The sequence below is a fragment of the Drosophila takahashii genome, chromosome 3R, assembly GCF_030179915.1.
Source record: "Drosophila takahashii strain IR98-3 E-12201 chromosome 3R, DtakHiC1v2, whole genome shotgun sequence".
Classification (NCBI taxonomy): Eukaryota; Metazoa; Arthropoda; class Insecta; order Diptera; family Drosophilidae; genus Drosophila; species Drosophila takahashii.
Genome location: NC_091681.1, coordinates 12,800,843 through 12,818,611, shown reverse-complemented (window position 1 = coordinate 12,818,611; position 17,769 = coordinate 12,800,843). Strand labels below are relative to the sequence as shown.

At 40.9% G+C, this 17,769-nt stretch overlaps 5 protein-coding genes across 6 annotated transcripts in view; 3 read left to right on the top strand and 2 right to left on the bottom strand.

Moving 5' to 3' along the window:
* The window catches only part of Pde6 (phosphodiesterase 6), a 56,231-nt gene extending 52,812 nt beyond the window's left edge, over positions 1-3,419 (top strand). Inside the window, exons 10-14 of the mRNA XM_017147038.3 lie at positions 176-267; positions 336-659; positions 1,517-1,670; positions 1,774-1,933; positions 1,992-3,419. Coding sequence (XP_017002527.2) covers positions 176-267; positions 336-659; positions 1,517-1,670; positions 1,774-1,933; positions 1,992-2,613 — 1,352 coding nt within the window. The 3' untranslated portion in view covers positions 2,614-3,419. The remainder of the gene's footprint in view (positions 1-175; positions 268-335; positions 660-1,516; positions 1,671-1,773; positions 1,934-1,991) is intronic.
* On the bottom strand, positions 799-1,216 carry LOC108061044 (protein new-glue 3). The gene has a single exon (XM_017147040.3). The coding sequence runs from the start codon at positions 1,214-1,216 to the stop codon at positions 830-832; it is 387 nt and encodes a 128-aa protein (XP_017002529.2). The 3' UTR covers positions 799-829.
* A 1,086-nt stretch (positions 3,420-4,505) lies between the features above and the next one.
* On the top strand, positions 4,506-5,494 carry LOC108061015 (ribosomal RNA processing protein 36 homolog). The gene is made up of 3 exons (XM_017146983.3): positions 4,506-4,676; positions 4,736-5,273; positions 5,345-5,494. The coding sequence occupies exons 1-3, from the start codon at positions 4,611-4,613 to the stop codon at positions 5,473-5,475; spliced, it is 735 nt and encodes a 244-aa protein (XP_017002472.2). The 5' UTR covers positions 4,506-4,610; the 3' UTR covers positions 5,476-5,494.
* mRpL11 (mitochondrial ribosomal protein L11) lies at positions 5,487-6,451 on the bottom strand. Its single transcript, XM_017146984.3, has 3 exons — positions 6,233-6,451; positions 5,888-6,172; positions 5,487-5,715 (listed from the first exon to the last, which is right to left on the bottom strand). The coding sequence occupies exons 1-3, from the start codon at positions 6,365-6,367 to the stop codon at positions 5,545-5,547; spliced, it is 591 nt and encodes a 196-aa protein (XP_017002473.1). The 5' UTR covers positions 6,368-6,451; the 3' UTR covers positions 5,487-5,544.
* An 866-nt stretch (positions 6,452-7,317) lies between these two features.
* On the top strand, positions 7,318-10,375 carry HtrA2 (HTRA2-related serine protease). Of its 2 annotated transcripts, XM_017147068.3 has the most exons (4): positions 7,318-8,191; positions 8,251-8,765; positions 9,456-9,645; positions 9,715-10,375. In XM_017147068.3, exons 1-3 carry the CDS (start codon positions 7,595-7,597, stop codon positions 9,619-9,621), a joined length of 1,278 nt encoding a protein of 425 aa, XP_017002557.2. In that variant the 5' UTR covers positions 7,318-7,594; the 3' UTR covers positions 9,622-9,645; positions 9,715-10,375. The 2 variants fall into 2 exon arrangements, with proteins under 2 accessions (XP_017002557.2, XP_017002556.2); XM_017147067.3 differs by having other exon boundaries at positions 9,456-10,374.
* The last annotated feature ends 7,394 nt before the right edge of the window (positions 10,376-17,769 follow it).

Here is a 17,769-nt window from a genome sequence, read left to right as displayed (position 1 = left end):
TATAGTGTACCTAAAGCAAATTTAAATTTTAACGATCTTAGTTAAGATAATTACTTGCAACTAAGTCTTACAATGTAGTAAAAATTGTTTTTACCTAACAATAAAGTGTTTAAATTGATTAATAACTAATTGTATTTTATTTATTTAATACTAACTTATTTCCATTTTATTCCAGACTTTGAGCTGGTGGACGATGACACCTGTCGCGCAGTGCTTCGCATGTTTATGCAGTGCAATCTGGTCTCTCAGTTCCAGATACCTTATGATGTAAGTCTTCCTCGAATAAAATTACCCTTCAGTATTTAAGAACTCACAAATAAAAAAAAACTTTATAGGTCCTCTGCCGCTGGGTCTTGAGTGTTCGGAAGAATTATCGTCCGGTGAAGTACCACAATTGGCGGCATGCTCTTAACGTGGCCCAAACGATGTTCGCCATGCTGAAAACTGGAAAGATGGAGCGCTTCATGACGGATCTGGAGATTCTGGGCCTGCTGGTGGCCTGTTTGTGTCACGATCTGGACCATCGCGGCACGAATAATGCATTCCAGACCAAGACAGAATCTCCGCTAGCTATTCTGTACACTACTAGCACCATGGAGCACCATCACTTCGATCAGTGCGTAATGATTCTCAATTCGGAGGGAAATAACATATTTCAGGTAAATAAAAAGCTGTATAAATATTTTATTAAAAAGTTGGAAAGTCCATATGAGACTATAATATTTATAGTAGAATGTTTACCAAATGATCAGCCCAAAAATTAGGAAACCTTTTGTGTTTTCTTTATAACTTGTAACATTTTATTCTCAACACTTTAACTTGGCTTAGTCTAACCACGAAGAGCTCGAACATTGCGGTTCCTGGTCTTCTTGTTAAGGTTCTTGCGATTGGCAGCAGACTTCTTTGAGCGTTTGGCGGCATTTAGGCGGGCTATGCGGGCCTTGGCGCGGGCACTCTTTGATTTGGTCGAGGAGGCGGTGGTGCTGCCGATCCTGATTTTCCTGGTTATCGAGTACTTCAGATTGCTGAGACGAACGATTTTCCTCTTCACATCCGGAGAAGAATAAGACGTGGTACTCGACTCTGTAGTAGTCGTGGTGGATTCCGTGGTAGAAGTGCTAGTGCTCGATTCCGTGGATGTGGTAGTATCTGCAGCTCTAACTTGGGCCACATACAGGACCATCGAAAGGACGAAGAGAACGAGAGACAACTTCATGTTGGATGCTTCAATTGTAAACTGATATGCTTTATGCTGGGAAAGTGGCGCTTTTATAGTACAACCACGATTGGCTAGCGACCTTCAATTGTCCACAAAACCATGTTTACCAAAATAGCTCTGAATAGAGTCCACCTTGACTCCGATAAGTGGTGAACTTTTGTTTGAGCACATGCCTAGTACTAGAGGTGACGTCACCGGTACAGGTGTTTTTGGGATTAGCAACTTAAGAACAGAATTACCAAACAATCAGCGACTTTGACTAACCGGAAACCTTCTGTTTGCTTTGCTTAATTTTAGGCCCTGTCACCTGAGGATTATCGCTCGGTTATGAAGACCGTGGAAAGTGCCATCCTGTCCACCGATCTGGCCATGTATTTCAAGAAGCGAAACGCCTTCCTTGAGTTGGTGGAAAACGGAGAATTCGATTGGCAGGGCGAGGAGAAGAAGGATTGTGAGTGGAAATCATTTCAATAACCATTATAACTTTATACAAAAATTAAAAAACATTTTTAACATTTTTTTTTATTTAATATTACAAATTACTTTCATTTCAGTACTTTGTGGCATGATGATGACTGCCTGCGATGTGAGTGCCATTGCCAAACCCTGGGAAGTTCAGCACAAAGTGGCCAAGTTGGTGGCCGATGAGTTCTTTGACCAGGGGGATCTCGAGAAGCTGCAGCTCAACACCCAACCAGTGGCCATGATGGACAGGTGAGACGGGTTTAAAGCCACACAATATTTGATTTCATATTTTCAACCACCCTTAAAGGGAGCGCAAGGACGAGCTGCCCAAGATGCAGGTGGGCTTCATCGACGTTATCTGCCTGCCCCTCTACCGAGTGCTCTGCGACACCTTCCCCTGGATCACGCCCCTCTACGAGGGCACCCTGGAGAACCGACGCAACTGGCAGGACCTGGCCGAGAAGGTGGAGATGGGCCTAACCTGGATCGATCACGACACGATCGACAAGCCGGTGGAGGAGTTCCTTGCCTGTGCGGATGAGGAGATCAAGGACATCGAGTTCACGGTGACCACCCTCAATTGCAATCAGCAATCGCAGCATGGCAGCGAGGATAGCCACACGCCGGAGCACCAGCGAAGTGGCTCCCGGTTGAGCATGAAGAAGACCGGGGCCCTGGGCAAGGCGGTGCGATCGAAGCTCTCGAAGACGCTCTACAACAGCATGGATGGCTCGAAGCCGAAGACCTCGCTCAAGCTCCTGGAGTCCCACGTCAGCGAGGACATGGACGACAAGAGTCCCACGAGTCCCTCGCAACCGCAGGCCTCCGGCAGCATGGGCCGCATGTCCGCCTCCTCGTCGACCTCCTCGGCCGGCGGCCAGATGGTGGACAAGTCCAAGAAGCGATCCAAACTGTGCGCGTTGTTATGACGAAAGCCGTCCAATTAGAATATGGCGACTCCCTCCAGCACGACGGGCAGTGAGACTGACCACAAGTGCGGAGGGGGGATGACCGAGTTCTAATTGGATTTTGGATATTGGATTTTGGGGTTGCAAAATTCACAAAAACTTGTTGTGCTCTACCTGTATATATTACAGTGTTTAGGATTCGATTTCGATTAAATTTGAACGGAAGTTTTATTGATAAGCAAAACATAACTCTGAGTTTTAGTTACCTACTTGATAATAAACTAATATATTTTAGAAGCCGTGGGTTTTTGGATAGTTCACAATTAAATACAATCTTTTATATTATTTTTCTGTAAAGCCCTCTACTTACTTTAAAATATTTAAACGAATAACGATCAACTGAATTATTGTAATCCATTATAACTATAAAATCCCATTCAAATTTAATCGAAGTCGAAGACAAATGCAGGGGTATATGTATATGTTTGAAATATGTTTTAAGTACTATAACTATCCATATACAAACGGATGAGCATTAAGCAGAAGCAAATGCAGTTGCAATATTAAGCATAAGTGAATGTCAAAATATGTGATCTATTTAAGGTCCCGAAGGTGCGAAGCCCCCGGGTTGAACCTTTTGTCGGATACTATCCTTTCTCTCTATCTATCTGTCATCTGTCTGTCGCTTTTAGGTGATTAAAACCGCGCAACTAAGCTAACTAAGTAGATCGAATCCCAACCAACTAGCTAAGAGTGTACGTAGTTACCCTAACCAAATCGTGCTAGTCAAACGTATGAAATACTATATGAAACTCCCTAGTTAAGAATTTTTGAGGCTATAGTCCAGGCATTGGGCATCAGGAGCAGGAAAAGAAGGAGGAGGAGGAAGGGATCACCACTAGTCCTCGCCTGTGATCGGCTTGAAATCTACTTTATATAGCTAACTAATATTAATGTATGCACAGACGTGTGTGTTTACGTAGCAAACTATAGCAATATTATATGATATTTCCCACACGATTGTGAGCACAGCACAAATATTGAGAAATCGAACCCCTCGAAAACAGAACAGAACAGAAGGCAGCAATTGATGATGATGATATGATGAATGAATAATACCTTTCCTACTGTGTTTGATTGTATAAATATAAATATTAGCTTAAAGATACACAGCAGTCAATTTTTGAACTCGAACTCAAACAAAATACGAATACTATAGATATTTGGCATATAATCGCACTCGGTTAATACGAATAATCCGGTCCCACACTCTCCTAGTTGTTGCAATCAAGTTTACTTTATCTGTGTGTACGTGTACAAAGCAAACTATAAACTATAGAGCATAAATATAAAATAAAACTAATATTTATATATATACGGAACCTATATAAAATATTTACATGTGACTAATGTAACTATAACTGAATTGCTTAGAATTAACGTGTTTAAGGGCATCTCATTTAATTTTTCCACTGGTCTGCGTGTGCTAATCAAATTTAGCTATTAATTGTCAACAAGGATAAACTTTAAAAACTATTTTTCTAGTTACTCTGCCGCTCGCTTCAAAATCAAAATCCAGACAACTTTACGAGCCGATTCGACCCTTTTTTTCTGGAATTAGTTGTGACATTTAATTGTGTATATTTCTCAACAATTTCGTTGCTTGTTTCTGTTTCCCAACGATCTAAGAACTATTCACATTTGTTTACCTAACTATGTAAGACTTGCAATTAAATCAAAAATAAATCACACCATTGAGAATTACTCTAAAACAAAGTGTTGCATTTAAGTGGGATTTCGTTTTGGTATTTTTAATTTAAAAGATTATCTTAAAGAATTCTTAAAACTTCACTATCAACCCACAGTTCAAATTTAGCGGTCAACAGTGTTGAGTAACGTCTATCGCTTCGTTGCCTATCGTTATCGAGCTCAGCAATCAGCTGTTTGAATGCAAAACAATCACACGTGAAATATTTTAAAAGTAAATAAATACGGTTTTGCAGGAATTAAAGAAGGATATGTCGGATCCCAGTGACTCCTCCTCAGCCTCTGAGCACGAGGCAAGCAGTGACGATGAAACTCAGGTGAAACTAATCCAATTAGGCTTAAAATTCCTTCACATCAACAAGAACACAACTTTCAGAATGCCATTCGCGAGGATCTAAAGGGAATGTCCTTCGAGGAGATAATGAAACTTAAGGAGCAGCTGGGCGCCAAGGTGTACAAAGAGGCCGTTCTTGGGGGCAAGAGTTCGCGACCCCCGAAACCCAAAACCAAAACCGACCTCAAGCGCCTGAACAAAAATCGACCCCGTGAAATGAGCACCAGAAGACAGGTTCCATTTCTGGGCGCCGAACACCGAGTGGAGCGCAAGAAAACTGCAGAACTTCGGGATCCACGATTCGACGAGAAGTCGGGATCTTATAATGCGGAAACCTTTAAGAAGAACTACCAGTTTGTGTCACAAATTCGAACCAAGGAAGTCGGTCAGCTGAAGAAGCAATTGGACGAGGTGGAGGATGATGAGGAAAAGCAGAACATAAAGTACAACATGCAACGACTGATCAACAAGAATGTGGAGGATAAGAAGTGGCACACCAAGCAGAAGCAGCTCAAAAAGGAGCGCGCTGGCATTCAGAAGAAACACAATTTAGGACAGCAGCCTCACTATCTTACAAAGAGTAGGTTTCAAGTTGTATGAAAGTACTATGAAGTTTCTAATACATAATAATAATATTTTTATCCCACACAGAGGAGCGTCGTGCCAAGGAACTGGTGGCCCAATTTGAGAAGCTGAAGGACACGGGAAAACTCAACAAACACCTGGAGAAACGACGCAAGAAGAACGCCGCCAAGGACCGAAAACGCATTGGCATAGAATAAGACCTTAGACGTTCACTTTAAGTATAAATGTATTTTTAACAATTAAAAGCACTGTGCAAACTAGCAAACCTAGCCCGTGCGCAACATCTTGGCCTCCCGCTTCTCCTGCAACTCGCGCCGTTGCTGCTCCACAATAGTCTTTCGCTCCTCCAGGAACTCGCCATAGGCCGCCGGATCGATTTCCTTGACCACCTGGATGCCACAGGTGCGGGCAATGCTGATGAGCATCTCACACATTTGCTTGAAAAAAAGAAAAGAAATAAATAGTGAAAAAATATCTCAAGATAATGTAATCAATCAAAGAATTGAAGAATTGTAGTTGGATCTTAAGCTAAGTGGGTATTTCTAGTTTTATAAACTTGATGAACATGATAGTATTTTGTAAAGAACATACAGTTCTTGGAGGACTTACCTGCATGGTGAGCAGGGCATTGGGCGGATCCTGGATCTTGATGGCCGCAATCTCGTACAAATGCTTGAGGGTGATCTTGCCGGCGACTTCCTTGCCGGGAGTCATGGTGCCCCTTTGGATGCCCGCCGCCTGCTTCAGGAAGAAGGTGGCCGGCGGATGATGGATGACCAGATCGTAGCTGCGATCGCTGTTCACGGAAATCCTGCAGGGCAGCGGTACGCCCTCCTTCATCTCCGCCGTCTTGGCATTAAAGTCCTTGCAAAAGGCGGCGATATTAATGGCTCTCTGTGGAATTTACGATAAGTTACAGCTAAGATTTCAAATTTAATGCCGGCTAGCACTCACCTGTCCCAACATTGGTCCCAATGGAGGACCTGCTGCGGCCATTCCCGCGGGTATATTCGTCTTCAGTTTGCTCGTGTGCGTCACACGTTCCACTGTCTTCTTCAGGGATTTCAGTTTGCCCGCTGCCTTGGACATTTTAATTGATTTATTTTAACTAAACAATTGGCCCCAACTGTTATGCAAAGCGAAATGTGTTGGTGGGAGCAAGAAGAAGAGCAGAGGCAACAGCTGTGGCAGTGCTGTAACTTCAAGTTATGGGTGCTCTTGAACTAGCTATAAATTAGCTAGGTTTAAATTTAATATTTATTAAATTTCCATTTGTTTACTTAATTTCCTATTTTAAAAAAACTATTGGAAAATGAAACTAAGGTGTAGTTATAGTTAAATACTTTAAGTATAATGTGGAATAATATTAGTTAACTTTTTAAAACATTTTTTAACATACTTTAAAAAAAAGGGTAAATTTACCTATTTGAAAATTCAATTAAAATAAGAAGTCTTTTAAATTAAATAAAAACAAGAAGGGAAGCTACCTTCGGCCAGCCGAAGCTTATATGCCCTTGTAGATTAAAGAATGCTTACTCGGTGCAGTTCCAGGGATTCCAGATTCAGCGTTTCTATTTATTTAAATTTTGTTTTTAAGTAGTCAAGAATCAAAACGCCTACTTCCTACAAAGTTACAATGAATTTTCTTATATTTGTTTGAATATTCCTATGTGAGCCTTAAGATATAGTGGTCCGATCCGGCTCGCTCCGACATATGTACGACCTGCAATAGAAAGAAGACTTTCGGGAAGTTTCATCGCGATAGCTTTAAAACTGAGAGACTAGTTCGCATAGAAACGGACAGACGGACATGGCTAAATGGACTCGGCTATTGGTGCTGATCAAGAATATATATACTTTATGTGGTCGGAAAAGTCTCCTTCACTGCGTTGCAAACATCTGACTGAAATTATAATACCCTCTACAAGGGTATAAAAATAAATTTATTTATAATTGGCTTACAGTTGTTAATAAACATCTCCAAACCCAGGATATTGAAAATGAAGTTTTTCAATTTGAAAACAGCAGGCTTTGGAATAGTATTCCTACTCAAGCAGCGGAGAATATTAATGATTTTTTGAATGGAAAGCTGTTAAATGTCCAGTAGCCAAATTCTCGTGAAGAAACAGCGGAGCACCCCTAATGCGAAGAAGAAGCATCGCGGCCAACAGCTGTTTGCACTGCCTATCGCCTATCGATAGTCGTGTGTATCGCAGCAGGCAGCTTCTGTGGCAGAGTGCCAAATTGAAATCAGCTGCCAGCTGAGAAGTGAGAAATTAAATAACAATAACAAACCCGGAATAATCACATAAATCGATGGCTTTGCGCGGTTCGCACCGCCTGGAAGTGATCCTCAGACGCTGCTTGGCATCCCCGGTGATCCACAGCCACGCCCCGCACCGGAGCAGCAGCCACGTAACGATAAAAGGCGGCGATCATGCAAATGGCAACAGTAACAGTGACAGTGGGCAAGATCGGCAAAATGGCGGGCAAAATGAAAAAGGCTGGCGGAGATTGGTGCGCTTCTTTGTGCCCTTCTCCCTGGGCGCCGTGGCCAGTGCCCTGGCCATCAGGCGCGAGGAGCTCACGCCCACGATCGCCGCCTCCAAAATGACCGGTCGTCGGCGGGACTTCAACTTTATTGCGGATGTGGTGGCCGGCTGTGCGGATTCGGTGGTCTACATCGAGATCAAGGACACCCGACACTTTGACTACTTCAGCGGCCAGCCGATCACGGCCTCGAATGGCTCGGGCTTCATCATCGAACAGAACGGCCTCATCCTGACCAACGCCCATGTGGTGATCAACAAGCCGCACACGATGGTCCAGGTGAGGCTGTCCGACGGCCGCACCTTTCCCGCCACCATCGAGGACGTGGATCAGACCTCCGACCTGGCCACGCTGCGCATACAGGTGGGAAATCATCCTTAAAGTCTGTATTCAAAGTCTAATCCCTTGTGTATTCCAAACAGGTCAACAATCTCTCGGTGATGCGGCTGGGCAAGAGCAGTACCCTGCGTTCCGGCGAGTGGGTGGTGGCCCTGGGCAGCCCTTTGGCCCTGAGCAACACCGTTACCGCCGGCGTGATCAGCTCCACGCAACGTGCCTCCCAAGAACTGGGCCTTCGCAACAGGGACATCAACTATCTGCAAACGGATGCGGCCATCACCTTTGGCAACTCCGGCGGACCCCTGGTCAATCTGGATGGCGAGGCCATTGGCGTCAACTCGATGAAGGTGACGGCGGGCATCAGCTTTGCCATACCCATCGACTATGTGAAGGTCTTTCTGGAGCGGGCGGCCGAGCGGCGCAAGAAGGGCTCGGCCTACAAGACCGGCTATCCGGTGAAGCGGTACATGGGCATCACCATGCTGACGCTCACGCCGGACATCTTGTTCGAGCTCAAGTCTCGGAGCCAGAACATGCCCAGCAATCTCACGCACGGCGTGCTCGTGTGGAAGGTCATCGTGGGGTCACCGGCGCACAGGTGGGTGTATATCTAAAAAAGGGTTATCTTCTTAACCTCTGAATGATTTTAATCGGTGTCTTGGAGACATTTTACATTTTATTTGTTAAGTTTTGGTATACAAGGGCAAATATCTCATAATGATTTACACTTATTTGCTAGGTAAATCAGGTATAGCAGTAAAAGATTTGTTTAAATTAGAGCCCTGCATGAATGGAATCAATGACTTATTTTTAATTTTTTGTTTTATATGAATGAGTTAATTCGAATTTTGAGTTTAATAGAATTGAATGAATTTGAATTTTGAGTTTAATAGAATTGAATGAGTGAATGACAATAATTTAAACGACAATTTCTTTTGAAAAAGAAAGGGCCATAATTTTGTGATTAAATCTGCCTGAATTTTATTTACTAAACAGTTAACATTGATTTATTAAAAATTTTCCACTTTTTGTCCTGAAAAGAAAGCACAAACAAAATTGGCAAATTCAAAAAATTCATAAAAATTATTCATTTATTCATTCAATTTGAAATGAATTAGAAAAACATTCAATTTATTTCACATAGAATTGAATTAAACTAATCGGAAATTTCATGGCATACTATGAATTATTCACGCAGGGCTCTAGTTTAAATTTTTTCAACATTTTTCTCTAAAAACCTATGTAAATTCAGGAATTTAAAAGTGCATTTCTCCCGTTTATTTTCCAGTGGTGGACTGCAACCCGGCGACATTGTGACCCACATAAACAAGAAGGAAATCAAGAACTCCTCGGATGTCTACGATGCTCTGGCGGATAATAGCAAGAATTTGGATATAGTGATCCTGCGTGGTGTCAAGCAAATGCACGTAACCATAACGCCAGAGGATCCCTAATGCAGTCCGACTGCCGCCCTGCAGGTACAGCCTCGATCTACGATCTACGACGATATCATGTTCGCTTGACTTGCAATATATTTATTTGTAAAGGAAACAGTCCGATCCTGGGAAGAAATCGCTGACAATCCCACCCCACACACGCTCCTATTCCAAATCGAGTGCCTGCCTATATTTGTCGCTGGCTAACGAGTAGGGAAATTTGCATACATAGATCGGCTCGTTATCAGTGGCCATTATTAACGACGACACGACCATAAGTTAATCTACGCATCGTACGGCACAAAAATGTATCTCCGACTGGGTCGATTGGGTCGTCTGTCCGTTTCCGAACATCATCGATTTCTCTTTCATGCAGCGCTGTGCGTGTCCCCGTCCATCCGTCCGTCCGATTGTCCCCAGCCAACAACGACAAAAATGTATTTACGTTAATTGAAATATCTTGCGTTGCGATCAATCGATGCCATATTTTTTATAGGCCAAACCTCGGCAGTGCAGAAAACGCAGCAGCGGCAGCAACATCAGCCGCGAAAACGTCGAAAACCGAAATGCAAATTTCAATAAATTTATGCAACTGTATTCCCAGCGCTTCACTTGGCCCCAGCTGTTCATACCCTCGATTGGGGTACTTGAAATATGTTTTAAAGTTTGCCAGTCCAGGACTTTTAGTTTAACACCTTAATTATTTAAAGATCGTAAGCACTTCAACACTGATCGCTCAAAATATATGTAAATGAAAAGCCTTTGTTTTTAAATAAATCTAAAATGAATTTCAGAATGTAAAAATTACATTAAAAGAGCTGTGTATTTTTTTTCTTCATAAGCAACCCAAAACAACCCAAAACTAAATGTTTAATCTAAAATAGTTCCTATACCATTTATAACAATCGAAATTATGTATTTTCCTTTATCTCTTTTTGGTATAAAACCAACCCTATATTTTGTATTAAAAATTAAAATAAATATTACAAAGATAAAAATCTTCTTACAGAAGTTTAAAGAGTACTCAAAATTCGCACAGTAGCGTTAAGATCGCATTGGCTTCGGTTTATTTGTGGGTGACAGGGCAGACGATGTCGATGATGTTGTTGCTGCTGCTGTCGTTGCGTGAAAAGTGAAATTCTTGTGATTATTAATTTTGTTTTCGCTTTTGGCGCTTTTGGCTGCTACGCTTTTTTAGTTTCTGCATATAAATATAAATTCACATATTGATTCCGACGGACTGGCCATTGTTGTTGCTGCCGTTGTTTATGTGACAGCGGCCTTTATGACATTGTTGGCACTAAGTTACCTTTATTGCTTATAAGCCGCACGCATAAATGCAGCTTAAAGTTCATAAATTTGCCAATATTCACTCGGCGAGGGGTTAACTTAAGCAAACGGACCTCTCTTTGCGATCGTGTAAACACTTTTTACTTTATTCGCTGGCGCCCCACGCTTTTGGCACTTTCTTTCTGCCATTGCCATCTCAGCCTCTTCAGCCTGGCGGCGGGGCATTCGTTTCCATTTCGGTTTTCAAACCCAATCCCATTCCCCGACTGCACTCTGCGCCAGCTAATTGAAATATTTAAAATGCATAAAAGTATCGCATTTAAACTTTGCAATTAGTTTGTGGTGATCGCCGCAGTTTGCTGTCGTCGTGGGTACGGATATGTATATATGTTGTAGTCGCCGGCTGTTGTGGGGCGCTTAAATTACAAACCTGTGAGAAATTTCGTCGCTGTTTTGGTTGCCTTGCGACTCAGTTGAGCCATACACTAGCGAAAAAAGCTGAAGAAAGTGAATTAGGTTAAATGCGACTTAGATAAATTCAACAAAATCTATGTAAACTATTTAACAAAAATTATGCAAAATAAATTAAACGAGTTATAACGTTAAATCGCTGTTTTCTTAATTTACTGATGTATGCTTCTGGTTCAGTAATGATAAAAATACACAAAAAATTTGTATGGTTTCCGCTATGATTTTCATCAATTTGGGTTATTAATTTCTATTCATTTTCAAAATGGGAAAATTAAATTTTAAGCTTTGATTTATTGATTCCAAATAAATAAAGCTAAGTAAAATTGAAATCGTAAGTAATATTTTTGAGCTAGATGAAAATATTCTCACTTTAAATTAGGTAATTTAAGGGCCGTTTTCTCATCCGTTTGTTAAATTTAAAGTAGGCTTAACACTTTGGAATCGTATGGGAAATCAGAGATTTAACCCTACTTTAAATTTACCAGGCGAACGAGAAAACGGCCCTAAATGTTTTGTGTTTAGCATATTGTGTTTTAATTCAATATGAATTACGAAATTTCGAACTAAATATGCAAATATTTATTTTTACTATTTTGTTTTTATCTCTATACTCATTATTTGTAAAATATTTTGTAATTCTATTTTATATTTATATTTTCTAATATTTTACAAAGGGCATTTAAGTTAACACAAAAACCTTTTTTCTTCGATTCGCGGACATTATTGTGAATTAAGATCACAAAGTTGCTTTTGCGGTGAGCAGCATTTTGTGGCTGTGATCAGTGTTGGGAAAGGTACTGTGTTTTTGTACCTAGGTAAGGTAAAAGGTATTGGGCAAAAAAAATACCTAGGTAAGGTAAAGGTACTTCAATTTCCCAGTACCTAGGTAAAGGTAAAAGGTAAATATATTGTTTTTTTATTTTTTATAAAAGCTGAGCTCAAGGATCCGAAAAAACGATTTTTAATTTTCCTTACAAAGTTCCATATTTGTCTTAGCTTCCTTTGCTTTCATGGCCTCGTAGTCCGTGTAACTGCTTGGATGAACCCTCTAAAGTTGTTGAAATTAAATCCAATTATTTATAAATATAAGCTTAAATAATTTTGTGTATATATTTTAAAAACACGCGGCATGAATAATTGTATGCACGTATCACTTCATTAATATATTTATGAAATCCTCATGTACATATTTGGCGCGCAAAAATTCCGTATGTAGAAACATTGACCATATGTATATTGTGCATATGTATATGCCGTTTGTTTACGTACATACGGCATTTTAGCGCGCCAAATACACTTTGGTTTCATAAATAAATTGATGTAGTGATTTCCCATCACATACATTCGTGCACAAAATTATATAAAATAAAACCGCGATTAGTTTTCATTCTCAAATATGTACATATCTCACACATAAAAATATCCTGTCGATTTATCATCGGATTTTATTGTTTTATTAACACACAACACGCACTGTCCGTCCGGGTTAAAAAATTTGCGATTTAATATTGTTGGCAACACTTTCTCGTTTAAATTTTCTTTTTCGGCCATGTCTGTAGTGCAAAGTCAAATTGTTTTGTGCATTTGAGAAAATTGCAATGCAAAGGTAACTTTACAAAACAAACATGAGAACGGCTAATTTCCAATGACTTTTAATGCTGCGTTCCGACTATTACAATTTCGAAACGAAATGATACAATGACGTGTAGATGTGGTGGATTTAGCTTATTTCAGTGTCGCAGTCAGATGTGGCTAGTTTAAATCAGAGCAATGTTTAATACCTATGTAAGTACCTTAATAATTCCAAAGGTATATAAAAATTTGTAGCTAGGTAAGGTAAAAGGTACCCAATTATTTTTATACCTAGGTAAGGTAAAAGGTACCACTAAATTGTACCTAGGTACGTACCTAGGTAAAAGTATCTAGCTAAGTCCCAACACTGGCTGTGATCATGTTCACACGCTGAGGCAGTAAAGCTGGAGACCTAAAGGCGGTAAGTGTCGTGATTTGGACGGGCTTACACTTTCATAAAAGGCGGCAATTAATAATGGAGCTGGTCAAAGGGCCATCATTAATGGCAAGTCCATCAATCGAGCACGTTTGACGAGGGTCATTGGGAAATTTGTTGCGATTTCGATTGAGTTATTAAACGTGCGCTTAATTGCAGCCACCGACACTTTGGGTCAAAAGTCTGCAAATTGTCGCATTAACCCAGAAATGTCAGACTGTGCATCTTGCACATGTAATAGTCGCTTTTTTCCTCATTTCTGTTGGTCTTTATTTCCTTTTTGGGGTGACCCCATCAGACACCTAAATCAACGACTTTCTCGTGCGCTGTTCCCATGAACTGCTCACATTTAAACATATTGGCAGGCGCATTGGAAAAGTGCATAAAGCAGAGCCAGGCGAACACCTACACACACAACAACAGCGGCGGGCAACTTTTGTAATAGCAACAACATTAAAGTTCATGACACACAACTGTAAAATGTTTCAGCCCGAGCAGAAAGAAAAAAACTTTTACCGCCGATAATAAATGGCTGCGACTTTGCGCCCCCAAAAGTTCAAGACATCATCGCTTCGTCCCGCATGTGAAAAGTTCTCCTCTAAAGACGGACAGTTGGACAGGCGGACAGCGGACAACGGACAACGGACAAACTTGGAGCCATTGGACAGGAAGTCGGAGGCATCTGGCATAGATGAAAACGAAGCCAAGAGCAAGAGATCTCGGCCCGATGGCCAATCCAATGCCACGGGCCATAAATCACTTGAGTATGCCAAAAGTTACATAATAATTCTGCGCTGATCATCGTCGCGATATCTGATCGATCGTCTTGGCGGCATTAATCAAGCAGTCGGTGGGGAGGTGGAAGGGGGAAATAAAGCCATCGTCATCAATCCGTTGTCCAAATTGAAATGTGTTTTAATGTGCCATTTTATGCGGCATGCCAAATGGTATCCCACATTTTTTTTTACCCCCTTTTCCTTCTTTTTGGGGTGGCCGAGCCCCTCGGCTCGATTGCATTAAATCAACAGATTCATAAAAATGAAAAACACGAAAAATTATGATGATTACGCGGAAATGTGTGGCAACTGTGCTTTTTTATTTCGTGGCCACTGGGCTAAAATGCTTTATGAAATTGCACAAGTGTGTTGGCCATTTGCTGAATTATGGCGCCCAGGTTTTTCTCCTCCTTATTTTTCATATTTCTATTTTTTGGCTTTTCGGTTTTTGGGTCGCCTCAGGGCGCCCGCTGCATTGCAGTTTTTATTAAACGCTTGGGAAACTGTCCAACTGGGAGTCGAAATGGTGAGCCAGGCTGTTTTTGTGGGTCAGTTTACACATCTGGCTTTTGGCTTGGTTTTGTAGTGTTGGTCAAATATTTGCGCCGGCGCAAAGAGTCATCATCATTAATAACGATGGAAATTTCACCTGCTGGAAAAGCGTTTTTCGTTTTGCGTTTTGCGCTTACCGCTCGATGTTTATGTTTTCTTTATTTAGGCAAATCCATCAATTACGCTCGAGTGTATGGCCCACTGGGAACTGCGAACTGGGAACTGGAAGCCATTTGTTATTTGTTTGCTCGGAAAACGCTGTCGAGCGTGACGAAAACAAGCTTCTAATCTGGCCCAGCCGAACTGGCAACTTTTCGATTCGATTGCTATTGCGATTCGATCTGTCCCCCGGATTGATTGATTTGTCAGCGGTCGGCCACTGACAATCCCACAAATCCCAAGATTTATGTCCAGCTCTAATGGCCAAATGTCTTCTGACCATTTTCAGACAAATTATGCATAGGCTTTCAGACTCAATGTAATATTGAAATGATGTCATCGCGGCGATCATTCGTTAAATAGCGATCAATTTCAAATGGAATTTATATTTTTTGAAGTTTTAGTTTGAAAACTGGACACTGGACTTAGTGAACTTGGCTACAATCACTGCAATCTTAATGTATTTTTCATTTATTTCCTGTTTTTTGCGAATAATAACAATATTTTATATATATATACTCGATCATCATTGAGATCACTTTTTCTTTCTGTGTGGCAAAGGCGGCCACAAAGATTACAGAGTAGAAATCGGGCCACCTGAATCATTTAATTGTTGCGATTTTTCACAAAATTGAAACATCTTCCGGCATGGAGAGCCAAGACAAACGATGTGTGCACCGAAATTAGTTTTTCGCATGTTGCCTGGCCCGAGGCGTGAAAAGATTTTCGCATGCACGGTGCGGCGGTAACTACAACAAAAACAATAGCAACAACAACAACAACAGCTTAAGCGGTAGAAACAACAGCACCTGGAATAACAACAACAACAACAACGGCCGCTGGCAGCGCGGCAAGTGTTGCTCTAATTTATAAAATGTTTTTTGCTACCAACTCTGCGGCTGCTGAAAAGCACCAAAATAATTAAGAAAAGTAATCGACAGGGGACATACCCTAAAAAATAAAAAGTATTTTAAAAGAGTCATATCTCTGATTTTATTACATATTTCTAAGAGCAGAAAAGCTGGTAAATTATTTAGTTAGTTAAAAAATATAACTTATATAGATTTTAAATAGAAAATATAACGAATCAATAAAGAACATTTATTTTATTTATATATTTATATATTTATTTTGTATAAAGTAGCAAATTTATTTTTTTTTTTATTTATTAAACACTAATATAATTCTATATCTACTAATAATATTAAAAGTTTCTATTTAATTTAATAAAATTACAAAATGATTAACTTTGCTCTACAGGAGGAATCGACTCACTAGCTGAGGCCATCATTCTCCAACTCGAGGGTATTTTCCACAAATTAATTGCCTTGCGGTTCTCACACACTCACACTCGTCGTAGGCATGGCAGAAATTTCACTTCTATAGAAATTCCGGAGCTCAGCGATCGCAGAGCCTGGGGCTTTTCTTTCACACTTTTTCTCACTGCCGCTGTCACTTGCTTTAGTTGCTGATGTTGCTGCTGTCGCTGCTGTGCCGCTGATGTTGCTGATGCCATTGCCTTTGTTTATTACGCATGACACGCCACACTCGCCCACCCATCATAAATGCCGTCACATGTTTTAATTAAATGCCAGCGCAGCAAGGCCTTTAAAACTTTATATTTCTTGTCCATTAATTGAAATTACAAAGCAGCGCGATAATATCCGTCTGTCAGGCATTTTCTGTTGGCTTTGTTTTAGCAATAATTTTGATTTTTACTATTTACACAAAGATGTTGCCATGCTGACAATGCGTCGGCAAATGGGGGAGCGACTTTCACTCCTTTTGAGCACGGAAGGTAAGTTTATTGCTCATCCGCCGGGTAGTTCGGATTTTATGTTCTATTGGGGCCATAAAGCAGGCCAGTAAAACATATTGCATGCTTCGATGGATTTTCGATGGATTGCCTTTGTATCGATGTCGATGCCGAGCCGAGTTCGTTGCCAGAGTCTTTTGTTTCATTACCGGGTGTGAAAGACGAACAGCAAAAACAAAAATGTGTGTGTGCGTGGGCCGTTTTTTGGGGCCCAGTCCCATCGAACCACTTTCGTTGCTGCCATCAATCAATTGCCAATTGCTAATGCAAATTGAATGCTGTTTTCATAAACAACATCCAAATACACGCGAAATGTCATTAATTTCAGCGCCGCAGCGCCAGAAAAAGCTCTACCAAATCAAGTCGAGCATTTGTCTCATCGCTTAAACATTTCAATTTCACTCGCAGCGCGCAGTCCGTAGTTTCTTTTATTTATGGCTACTAAATTACGTATCCGTGCTGTGGTCCCGATGCCGGCCAGGCTTTGATTAATGATCTCGCCCGGCACACTGACTCAGAAAGCATTGGAAAATCGGTGGATATGGGATATGGGCAATGGACTGGGGACTTGTGGAGTTGGGGAGTTTGGGAGCTTAGGAGTTGGATCGGATCGGAGCGGAGCGGAACTGGGCCCACTAACGATACAAATGTACCGCTATCGCCGCACAGTAGTCGCTGTGACACGAAAGTTGCCAAGCACACGCTAATCAGGTTAATTGTCTCTCAATTTCCTGCAACTTGCCGCAAATGCATTTCAACGAGCTGCCAATTTGCGCGGGAGGCAATGAGATGCTGAAAAAGGGTGAAACGGTACACTGCGGGAAAATTTATTTGCAAATAATGGAATTTATTATTTTAATTTGTAGGTAATATGGGCCTGAATAAAAAAGTTCTGATTTTGATTTTGAATCAAAAGGGGGTCACTTACATTTTATTCAATTGTTTTGAAAATATTGCCAAAATATTGCAAAATATTTTGATTGATAAATGATCGAAAATAAACACTTGAAGAGTTAAGACTTTTCTAAAAAATCAATAAAGGTATGATAACTAATCTTTAAATCTTTAAAAATCCTGCTGATGTGAAAAAACTA

Excerpts from the sequence above, each read along its gene's own strand:
- LOC108061044 (XM_017147040.3), bottom strand. The coding sequence starts at position 1,216 with ATGAAGTTGTCTCTCGTTCTCTTCGTCCTTTCGATGGTCCTGTATGTG.
- LOC108061015 (XM_017146983.3), top strand. The coding sequence starts at position 4,611 with ATGTCGGATCCCAGTGACTCCTCCTCAGCCTCTGAGCACGAGGCAAGC. Across the intron at positions 4,677-4,735 it reads GCAGTGACGATGAAACTCAG|AATGCCATTCGCGAGGATCT; the intron begins GTGAAACTAATC and ends CACAACTTTCAG. Across the intron at positions 5,274-5,344 it reads GCCTCACTATCTTACAAAGA|AGGAGCGTCGTGCCAAGGAA; the intron begins GTAGGTTTCAAG and ends TATCCCACACAG.
- mRpL11 (XM_017146984.3), bottom strand. The coding sequence starts at position 6,367 with ATGTCCAAGGCAGCGGGCAAACTGAAATCCCTGAAGAAGACAGTGGAA. Across the intron at positions 6,173-6,232 it reads TGGGACCAATGTTGGGACAG|AGAGCCATTAATATCGCCGC; the intron begins GTGAGTGCTAGC and ends TAAATTCCACAG. Across the intron at positions 5,716-5,887 it reads ATGCCCTGCTCACCATGCAG|CAAATGTGTGAGATGCTCAT; the intron begins GTAAGTCCTCCA and ends CTTTTTTTCAAG.
- HtrA2 (XM_017147068.3), top strand. The coding sequence starts at position 7,595 with ATGGCTTTGCGCGGTTCGCACCGCCTGGAAGTGATCCTCAGACGCTGC. Across the intron at positions 8,192-8,250 it reads TGGCCACGCTGCGCATACAG|GTCAACAATCTCTCGGTGAT; the intron begins GTGGGAAATCAT and ends TATTCCAAACAG. Across the intron at positions 8,766-9,455 it reads GTGGGGTCACCGGCGCACAG|TGGTGGACTGCAACCCGGCG; the intron begins GTGGGTGTATAT and ends TTTATTTTCCAG.